This window comes from Saccopteryx leptura, chromosome 3 (genome assembly GCF_036850995.1).
Source record: "Saccopteryx leptura isolate mSacLep1 chromosome 3, mSacLep1_pri_phased_curated, whole genome shotgun sequence".
Taxonomy (NCBI): Eukaryota; Metazoa; Chordata; class Mammalia; order Chiroptera; family Emballonuridae; genus Saccopteryx; species Saccopteryx leptura.
The window spans coordinates 97,656,221-97,667,349 of record NC_089505.1 but is presented as its reverse complement, the minus strand read 5'-3'; the positions used below and the strand labels follow the sequence as shown (position 1 = coordinate 97,667,349).

Below are 11,129 nucleotides of genomic sequence, written 5' to 3'. Positions count from 1 at the left end.
CTGCGTTATACCTGTGCTGTGAGGATTAAATGATATGTCTGTAAACAGCTTTTTGTCATAATACCTGACGTGATAGGCATTCAATAAATGTAACTCGTTATTAGTTAGCAAAGCAAACAATATGTTGTTATGTGTAGTGATGGCAGATCAAGGGGCTACTTTGGTGATAAAATCTGCCCTCTTGGAGTAAGGGTTTTGGAGTCCAGTAAATTTCTCTCTAGCACCCATTGGTAATGACTTTGAGCACCTCCCTAACCTCTCCGGCCTGTGTTTTCATCTGTCAAGTGTAAAAATAAAGACCAAGTTTCAAGGTTTGCCCTGAAGCTTAAATGTGTAATTCTCATAAACGCTTTTTACACATTCTTTTCTTTCCTCCCATCAAAACAACCCAATAACTCCAGGAAATCAACGGGATCCAGACGGGAGAGACGAGGGCGGGTCAGTTATGGCCACTGCGCCGCGTCGGTAGCGCGAAAGGATCAACGAGCAACGAGCCACCACTCAGCTCCTGTAAAACATTCCCCGCGCCGAGCTCGGCGGCCCCGCCCCTGGGGACGCCGAAGCAATGCAGCGATCACCGTGGCAACGCCGTTTTCCGGTCTGCTCTTTTCCCCACCTCCACTTCCGCTTTTACGTCACCACTTGGCGACCTGATCGGGTTTCCCGGAAGGGGATGCTGGGGGGTGCGGTCCCAGGTGGAGGAAGGTCGAGGGAAGTGTAGTCCCCGGGTCGCGGGGCCTACCCTCGGCGTCCTGTCTGGCGCGCTGGTCTCGGCCCAGCCATGGACGGCGGAGGGCGGCCCTCGCTGGGCCAGTACATCCTCTTGGGCACTAGCTCTGTCGTCACCGCCTTCCTGTACTCCGTGTACCGTCAGAAGGCCCAGGTCGCCCGGGAGCTCAAGGTCAGTGTTGGAGCCGGCCGGGCCTCAGCCGGCTCATCTCTGTCCCCGGTAATGGTGAGCCGACAGTTCGCCGTGGGCCGCTCCGCCGTCGGAAACGGTCCAGAAGAGGAAATAGGCAGAGGGAAGGTGTCACCCGGCCAGTAAATGGAGGAGCTAGGATCAGAATTCGGGTCTCGTGATAACGGCTTCGTGGCGCCTTTTCTGACCTAACCCCCTCCCATGACTCAGAGTGAATGAATCTTCATTACTTTATTCGACAAATAGTTTTTGTACACCTGCTAAGCTGCAGGTACTGGGAATATCGCATGGGTAGAAAAGACAAAAATTCCTGCTCTTATGAGAGTCCTTTCTATTACAACCAGACTGAACAAATCAGATAGTTTGACAGATGGGGATAAATACTACAGTCATGCAGGGAGGAGAGGAAGTACAGTGCTGGAGAAGGAAGATTTGCTGTTTTAAATAAGGTAACATTTGAACAGAGTTGAGGGGGAGCCTGCAGATGTCTCCAGGAAGAGCAGTTCAGAGGGAACAGGTGCAGAAACCCTAGACTTTATTCATGTACATAGTTGTTCAGCTCCTTGTTTCTACAGACTCTTTTTCATATTGTAGTTTTTTTAAAAACAAGACTCTTTTGAGCTGCACTTTACAGCTTACACAAGACATTCCCATCTTGTTACTTTTTTTCTTCACAGTAATTATTTGAGGTAGAGATTGAATCTCCAGGTTGCAAATCAGGAAAGTGAGCCTCAGAGGAAAGGTCTTGCAGTTAGGTTGGAACTTAAGCTTAGATCTTTTGATTCCACATGTAGAATATATATTTTTTCTTGATTGATGACATTGCTTGACTATGAACGACTGGTCCACCAGTGATGAGCTTCATTAGGTGAGAGACGACAGGCTCTGACTCATCTTTCTTCATTCCTTTCAGGTTCTAACTTAATGCCTAACAGATGCTCAATAAATGTCTGTAGATTTGTTTTGGCTGAAATTTTACACTACAACAGTTAGGGCTAATTGGACATTAATTTAAAAGATGGATTCCTAAACCTACAAACTTCATTATCAGATTGTTTTTACTAAGGCTTGGAAACAAATGTGTGAAATTCCTGCTCTGAGGGAAATTTTGGAATCTATTTGGAATGAATCAAGTTAACAAGGAGTTGAATTTGTGGTGCTAATATATCCTAGTGAGTTTCCAACTCTTATTGTTTGCCTGATCAGATAACCAAGTTACTCCTGAAGTGATTGGCTGTGAGTGTAGCTGATACTTCACTTTCTGACTCAGAAATAAATTGCCATCAAGTAGGCCTGATGTGGGATTCTTTGAAGCAGTGAACTCTCCGGGACACATCCTTGGATGACCTTAAAAGCTTTGCCAAATTAGTTCCTAAACGAGGATGAAATAACCCTATTTTGTAAAAAGATTTGGGACTTTAATAGTTTAGATCAGGGGTCCCCAAACGACGGCCCGTGGGCCGCGTGCGGCCCCCTGAGGCCATTTATCCACCCCCCGCCGCACTTCTGGAAGGGGCACCTCTTTCATTTGGTGGTCAGTGAGCATCGGATGCATCCTGTGCTCCTGGAGTACTGTATGTGGCCTCGCTCACATACAGTACTACTTCTGGTGATGTGGGATGGAGGCCTCACGGCTCCGGAAGTGCGTCATATCGCTTGTTATGGCTAGCAGTGACAAATATGGAACCTGACATTGACCATCTCATTAGACAAAAGCAGGTTCATAGTTCCCATTGAAATACTGGTCAGTTTGTTGATTTAAATTTACTTGTTCTTTATTTTAAATATTGTATTTGTTCCCGTTTTGTTTTTTTACTTTAAAATAAGATATGTGCAGTGTGCATAGGGATTTGTTCATAGTTTTTTTTATAGTCCGGCCCTCCAACGGTCTGAGGGACAGTGAACTGGCCCCCTGTGTAAAAAGTTTGGGGACCCCTGCTTTAGATTCTATTTTCTTGAGCAGATTACAGAATTTCCAGAGTTCAGATTGTGTTATACCTATGTCTGTCCTTCCTTCCTTCCTTCCTTTTCTTTTCTTTCTTTCTTTCTTTCATTTTTGTTTGCTTTTTTTTTTTTTTTTCATTTTTCCGAAGCTGGAAACGGGGAGGCAGTCAGACAGACTCCCGCATGCGCCCGACCAGGATCCACCCGGCATGCCCACCAGGGGGCGATGTTCTGTCCCTCTGGGGCGTCGCTCTGTTGCATCCAGAGCCATTCTAGCGCCTGAGGCAGAGGCCACAGAGCCATCCCCAGCGCCTGGGCCATCTTTGCTCCAAAGGAGCCTCCGCTGCGGGAGGGGAAGAGAGAGACAGAGAGGAAGGAGAGGGGGAGGGGTGGAGAAGCAGATGGGTGCTTCTCCTGTGTGCCCTGGCTGGGAATCGAACCCAGGACTCCTGCACGCCAGGCCGACGCTCTACCGCTGAGCCAACCGGCCAGTGCCCCTATGTATTTCTTATAGTGATAGCAATGCATATTAAAATTTTACTTTTTATTTTGTTGACCTTGGGGGAGAGGAGAGACAGACATTGACATCGATTTGTTGTTTCACTTATTTATTCATTCATTGGTTGATTCTTGTCTTGACCAAGGTGAGACCCGCAACTTTGGCGTATCAGGACGTTGTTCTAACCAACTGAGCTACGTGGCCAGGCCTCAGGAATACATATTTATTGCATGTGTACTGTGTGCCTGCCTCTGGGCTAGATTCTTTCTCATCTTAAGGTTCATATAATCCACATAAAAATTCTGTGAGAGGTCCCTGGCCAGTTGGCTCAGCGGTAGAGCATTGCCCGGCATGTGGAAGTCCCAGCATGTTGGATTCCCGGCCAGGGCACACAGGAGAAGCGCCCATCTGCTTCTCCACCCCTCCCCCTCTCCTTCCTCTGTAACCCCCCCCCCCTCCCAGCCCCCTCCCAGCCAAGAGGGGCTGACCATCGCCCCCCGGTGGGCATGCTGGGTGGATCCCTGTCCGCACATGAGGGAGTCTGACTGCCTCCCTGCTTCTAACTTTGGTGGGGGGGGGGGGGGGGGGGAGATTCTGTGAAATTGTTCTCACCATTTTTTACAGTTTTGGAAACCAAAACTAAGATAAATTAGGTTGCCCAAAGTCACAATAGATGCATTGAATCTTGATTCAACCCTGCATCTTTCTGACCATATTTCTCCTCTAGCCCTTTAAAAAAATTCTAACTGGCCATCCTGTGGTGGATACTTTACCTACCAGCTGTGTGTCTTGGGGCAAGTCACTTTACCTCTCTGAGCCTCAGTTTCCTTATCTGTAATTGAGTTTAATAATGTCTACTGTATAAGGATGGTATATGCATTAAATGGGTTATGCATTCAGAATGCTTAGCATAGTGCCTGTTATGTAGTGTATCTAAGTGCTTATTTATTCATCAAATACATATTAAGTGCCTCCTATGTGTCAGGCACCATTCTCAGCACTAGGGGGATAGTAAGTGAACAAGACAAACCTGGTCCTAACTTTCCTAGAGTTTAATACTCCAATGGAGGCCCTGGCCGGTTGTCTCAGTGGTAGAGTGTGGATGTAGTATGTGGATGTCCCAGGTTTGATTCTGGTCAGGGCACACAGGAGAAGTGCCCATCTCCTTCCCCACCCTTACCCACCCTCCCTCCCTCCCTCCCTCCCTCTTCCTTCCCTCCCTATCTTCCTTCTCTCTTTCTTTCTCTCTTTCTTCTTTCTTCTTCTCTTTCTTCCTCTTTCTCTCTTTTCTCCTCCTGCAGTCATGACTCCATTGGTTAGAACAGAGTGGCCCCCAACGTTGAGGATGGCTCCATGGCCTTGCCTCAGGTGCTAAAATAGCTCAGTTGCTGAGCCATAGATCAACTAACTCAGTGGTCCCCAACCCCCGGGCTGTGGACCGGTACCGGTCCATGGGGCATCTGGTACTGGTCCTCAGAGAAAGAATAAATAACTTACATTATTTCAGTTTTATTTATATTTAAGTCTGAATGATGTTTTATTTTTTAAAAATGACCAGATTCCCTCTGTTACATCCATCTAAGACTCACTCTTGACGTTTGTCTTGTAAGTTCGACAATTATATTTTAAAATACCACAGTTTTTTCGCTGGTCGCATAATTTTATTTTGTGCATTTATCTGTACCACCCTAAAGGCCAGTCCGTGAAAATACTTTCTGACATTAAACAGGTCCGTGGCCCAAAAAAGGTTGGGGACCACAAAACTAACTCATCCTCTGGTAGGGGGCTTGTGGGGTGGTTCCCAGTCAGGGTGCATGCAGGAGTCTGTCTCTGCCTCCCTGCCTCTCACTGAATTAAAAAAAGTCCAGTGGAGGGAGAGAAATAAAACAAATTGGGTTAGTTGTTTTTGCTGTTATTTTTTTTTCCTCTTCACACTGTAGGTGGTTAATAAGTGTTTATTGACCTTTCTCCTGTCATTACTGTGTGGCAGTAGCTTAATCTTCATGTGACCTTAATATGTATGCAACGCCTCATCTCCTCTTTAGAGGTTACTTATCAGGCATCCTGAAGATTTGTTGGTGGGCATACCCTGACAGTGGGAACTGCCCTTCATTCATGCCCAGCACTGTGTCTGGCACATAGATGCTCAGGAAATGTTTATTGATTGTCTTTCTTTTCTCTTGTTTTTGATACAGCAGTAACGGGCTTGTTTGGTTTCCAGGCACAGCAGGTGGGAAAGTGAATTGGGAGGGATGGGAGAACTCTAGGAGTTGTTAGAGGAAGACAGTGGCAGACACCACCGTGCCCACCTGATTATGAGAGGGAAGAAAGCCAGATTGAAAACAGTGTTTGGCACCAGCTCACAGAGCCATGTCTTGTAAAGCAAAGGCACCCCTTTATGATGGTGTACAGTGCAGAGCATGAATTGATAAAGGCACGGTGATAGTCATACCTATTATGAACTCCAGCCCTGTTGTGTACAAGCCAGTCATTTAGGAGTTTTACATGTAAACTTTCAGATCCATGGTTCTATATTGTCAAGAAGAGATTAAATTATGTCCGGTTTATGGTATGCAGATTGATTTGTAATTTTCATATAGAAATTAAGATGAAAGGGAGTGTATGTTTCCATTAACTGGAGAAAGAATACGTGGTACCCCCATTCTACAGATGGCACAGGGAGGCACTGCCCCATGCCTGTTCATGTTAAAACTGCTTGGACCCGGCTTTGGAGTCATTCTCCTGTAGTCTCCCTCCTGCCTGATTTCCTCATTTTTTCCACATGAAAAAAGTAAATAGTCTTTTTCTTTTTTGCCCTTTAAGTTTGATTGAACATGTCAGTATTCAGTTTAATATGTTGTTTGCATTTAGGGAGCTAAAAGAATCCACTTGGGTGAAGACTTAAAGAGTATCCTTTCAGAAGCTCCAGGAAAATGTGTGCCTTATGCTGTTATTGAAGGTATGTTTATTTATTGGTAAGATGAAAAAGAACTTCCTCTTCCCTGGGGGCAGTGGTTCAGAAAGACTGGGTTATTGCAGCGTGACCTTGAGGAAATGACTCAACTTTTCTGAACCTCTGTTAGCCCATCTCTAAAGTAATTTCTGCCATACAGGGGTGTTGTAGTGCTAGGAAGAGTGCCCATAAAACATAACTTAAAAAAAAAACACCCCAAAACATAACTTACGTGATAGCATTTTCATCATTTTGATTAATGAAACTAATTCAAACTAAAAATAAAATCTAAATTACCTTGAAGGGGAGGTTAGAACAATTCTTCAAAAATAATTTGTTTCGCCTGACCAGGCGGTGGCTCAGTGGATAGAGAGTCAGACTGGGATGCAGCGGACTAAGGTTCGAGACCTCGAGGTCGCCAGCTTGAGCGCGGGCTCATCTGGTTTGAGCAAAAGCTCACCAGCTTGGACCCAAGGTCACTGGCTCAAGCAAGGGGTTACTCGGTCTGCTGAAGGTCCGTGGTCAAGGCACATATGAGAAAGCAATCAATGAACAACTAAGGTGTTGCAACGAAAAACTGATGGTTGATGCTTCTCATCTTTCTCCGTTCCTGTCTGTCTATCCCTGTCTATCCCTTTCTCTGACTCTCTCTCTGTCCCTGAAAAAAAAAAATTGTTTCCATTTAGGAGCTGTTCGGTCTGTTAAAGAAACACTTAACAGTCAGTTTGTGGAAAACTGCAAGGGGGTGATTCAGCGGCTGACACTTCAGGAGCACAAGATGGTGTGGAACCGAACAACCCATCTGTGGTATGTAGCCTTTCTCCAGTGGGCAAACCTGACAGCTGCTCCTAAGACAGGCTGGAGACTAGTTTCTTAATGCTGAGACTAGTCTTTTTTTTTTTTTTTTTCTTTAAGGGTGGGGAGGGACCAAACAGACTCGAAGAGAGAGAGATGAGAAGCATCAAATTGTAGCATCAATATTAGTTGTTCATTGATTGCTTCTCACATGTGCCTTGACTGGGGGGGAGGAAGGCAGGGCTCCAGCCAAGTCAGTGACCCCTTGCTCAAGCCAGCAACCATGGGTCATGTCTATGATCCCATGCTCTAAGCTTAGGGTTAGACCTTAGGGTTTCGAACCTGGGTCCTCAGCGTCCTAGGTCGATGCTCTATCCACTGTGCAACCATCCAGTAAGGTGATAATATTCTTGTGCATGGTTGGAAAACCTCTTAACTCAGAGTCACTTCAGCATCTTGTTCAAATGCAGTTGCCTGGGCTCCATTCCAGACCTATCGAACCAGAATTTTCAGACTAAGGGGGCCTGGAATCTGTTGATATGCCCATTAAATTTGAAACTTGTGATTATAGCAAGAATTGATGATCTCAGTATTCATTAAAATGATTCTGTGCCCTGACTGGTGGTGGCGCAGTGGATAGAGCCTCAACCTGGGACGCTGACGTCCCTAGTTCCAAACCCCGAGGTCACTGGCTTGAGCGCAGGATCATCAACATGATCCCAAGGTCTCTGGCTTGAGCCCAAAGGTCCCTGGCTTGAAGCCCACAGTTGCTGGCTTGAGCAAGGGATCACTGGCTTGGCTGTAGCCCCCGGTCAAGGCACGTATGAGAAAGCAATCAATGAACAACTAAGGTGTCGCAAAGAAAAACTAATGATTGATGCTTCTCATCTCTCTCTCCCTTTCTGTCTCTCTCAAAAAAAAGAAAGATTTTGTGGATTATTTTGCTATTAAATGCAGTACCATTTTTCCAAATGATCCTAGTGGGTTTTTTGTTTTTATTTTTTTATTATGGTAAGAACCACTTAACATAAGGTCTACCCTTTCAACAAATTTTTAAGTGCAGCAATACAGTATTGTTAATCATAGACACAAAGCTGTACAGCAGGCCTCCAGAACTTGTTCAGCTTTTATAACTGGAACTTTATATCTATTCAGCAGCAGCTCCCGTTTTTTCCCTCTGCCCCCAGCCCTTGGCAGCTACCATTCCATTCTGTTTCTATAAATGTGACTTTTAGATCGTTCATATAGATGGAATTGTGCAGTATTTATCTTTCTGTGAGTTGCCTCGTTTGCTTAGCATGGTGCCTTCCAGGTTTCTCCATCTATGCGTATGGCAGGATTTCCCTTCTATAATGCTGAATAATATTCCTGTGCGTGTGTGCATGTGACATTTTTTATCCATGCCTCTGTTGGTGGACGTAAAGGTGGTTTCCACATCTTGGCTATAGCGAACAACGCTGCGTGAACATGGGACTGCAGATCTCTCTTCGAGACCCTGATTTCACTTTAATACTCAGAAGTGAGATTGCTAGATCATCTGGTAGTTAGTTCTAGTTTTAATTTTTTTAAAGACTTGGATATTTATTTTAAGCTGGCGAAAGGAAATAAGTGCTAGAGGTGATCAGTGACAGTGTTTGTTGCCCACGACACTGCCTGAGGGCCTAGCAGACTGAGACCCCTGGCTAGTGTCGGTTTCTGTTGTGCTTTTGCAGTTACTTCAGGCTGTATCCTGTCCTCCTGGCACTGATGCAACCACCTCTGCCTGGGCATGCAGTGTTTGCAATCCTTTATCTTACTGTTCTAGGAATGACTGTTCAAAGATCATTCACCAGAGGACCAACACAGTGCCCTTTGACCTGGTACCCCATGAGGATGGCGTGGCTGTGGCCGTGCGCGTGCTGAAGCCCCTGGACTCCCTGGATCTGGGCCTGGAGACTGTGTACGAGAAGTTCCACCCCTCGATCCAGTCCTTCACGGACGTCATCGGCCACTACATCAGCGGGGAGCGGCCCAAAGGCGTTCAGGAGACCGAGGAGATGCTGAAGGTCGGGGCCACCCTCACAGGGGTGGGCGAGCTGGTCCTGGACAACAACTCCATCCGCCTGCAGCCCCCCAAGCAGGGCATGCAGTACTATCTCAGCAGCCAGGACTTCGACAGCCTGCTGCAGAGGCAGGAGTCGAGCGTCCGGTTCTGGAAGGTGCTGACGCTGGTTTTTGGCTTTGCCGCGTGTGCGGCGCTCTTCTTCCTGCTCCGGAAGCAGTATCTGCAGTGGCAGGAGCGGCTGCGCCTCAAGCAGCTGGAGGACGAGTTCAGGGAGCATGAGGCCCAGCTGCTGAGCCAAGCCAGCCCCGAGGACCGGGAGAGTCTGAAGAGCACCTGTGTTGTGTGCCTGAGCAACTTCAAGTCTTGCGTCTTTCTGGAGTGTGGGCACGTCTGCTCCTGCACCGAGTGCTACCGCGCTCTGCCGGAGCCCAAGAGGTGCCCCATCTGCAGGCAGGAGATCCAGCGGGTGATCCCCTTGTACAATAGCTAACTGACTGGAGCCCCACAGTTACACACGGAGGGAACCTCCCCTCTTTGGGCGTTTTATCCTGAGGCCTTAAAAGAGCACAGGGCGAGGGGGGTGAGGACAGCCGTTATCTCCAGGTATGATTGTGGGGGGTGGGGGAGAGCTACCCAGACCTCACCTTCAACATTAGATGTTGCCTTTCCGATCTGGGAGGGAGCCCTTGCCAGCACAGCGGGAGAATCCAAGCCCACCCTGGGTGGGTGCGGCAGGGCCTCCTTTCCCAGGAACCCACAGGTGTGAGGGTGACTGAGAGCATCTTACTGCTGTAGCACCAAAGCCCATCATCTTCAGCTCTCTGTCCTGCGTCCTTGGGCCCTTTCTGGTGAGCGGCTGACACTGCGGACTAGAGCCTGAGCGACGCGGCCTGAGGGCAGGCAGAGCGGGCCCTGGGGTGCTCTGTGCCCCGCAGAGCTGCCTCGAAGGGGCCCTGTCCTGGTCTTTCTCCCTTTTGCTTACACCCTAGGAAGAAAGTATCAGGCTGGACATGTCACTCGTGTCCCCTTCCCTTTCCCTGCTTGCCTCCCTAAACGTGTGCACATGTACGTCAGGGCAGAGCAAGGTGACATCCAGCACCTACCTTTTGCCAGAAAGGATGGAACTCTGAAGAGCAGAACGAAGAGCGGTCACTGGAAGTCTGGTGGAAGGTGGCCCCCTTGCCGGTCCCTAGCAGTGGTGGCAGCCGGGCTGCAGCCCTCCTGGTGTCTCCACCGGCCTACAGGGAGGGCCGTCCACCCTGACTTGGACCCTCCGAGGCCTGAGAAGACTGATGGCCCATCTGGTTGTTCCTGCCGGAGGGAGCTGGGAGGGCTCACGCGCCCCGGGAAGCAGTAGGGGCCCTGCTGCCCCAGCCCCCTGCTGCCTCCGCTCTGTGCAGGCTCTCACCAGGGAAGAGCAGCTAGCCAGCCAGCATCCTGAGTACAGCCCTTCCGGCTCCCCGTCCCCAGTGGAAAGTCGACGTCCTGCGGGTGTGATCATATCACCTTTGCCTTCGTTCCGTTCACCCCTCACCTGCCCCTCATGCACTCTGAGCGTAAGAGGTGGCGGAGCCTCACTTGCCGCTGAGTAGTTAAAGGTCACGTGTACAGCTCTTAATCCCCCTTCCCTGGTTTTCACTGTTCATTCTCTCCCGATCCTCCTTTGTGCTGGGGGTAGGGGGTGCTCTCACAGGGCTGACACCAGTTCTATGCTGTGTCCAGCATGGACAGCACAAATTAAACATGTTAGAACGCAGTGTCAGCTTGTTCTGTCAATGAGTTCATTGGTCAGGCTGAGCGAGCAGCCCTGGGGCAGACATGAGTCCCCCTGTGACAGAGTGAACCGGAGACCTGGAGGCTTACGGGTGCTCTGCCTTGGTTGGGTGTGGGCTCCCCTAGATCCTTTGCAGCTCGGTGATGCTAAGGCCTGGGGGAGGAGTTGGGCCAGCCCTACAGGGACATCCTGGAGGGCAGC

The 11,129-nt window shown here is 48.5% G+C and overlaps 1 protein-coding gene across 1 annotated transcript; it reads left to right on the top strand.

Moving 5' to 3' along the window:
- Positions 1 to 635: 635 nt before the first annotated feature.
- MUL1 (mitochondrial E3 ubiquitin protein ligase 1) lies at positions 636 to 10,910 on the top strand. The gene is made up of 4 exons (XM_066375279.1): positions 636 to 901; positions 6,234 to 6,321; positions 7,002 to 7,122; positions 8,915 to 10,910. The coding sequence occupies exons 1-4, from the start codon at positions 782 to 784 to the stop codon at positions 9,642 to 9,644; spliced, it is 1,059 nt and encodes a 352-aa protein (XP_066231376.1). The 5' UTR covers positions 636 to 781; the 3' UTR covers positions 9,645 to 10,910.
- The last annotated feature ends 219 nt before the right edge of the window (positions 10,911 to 11,129 follow it).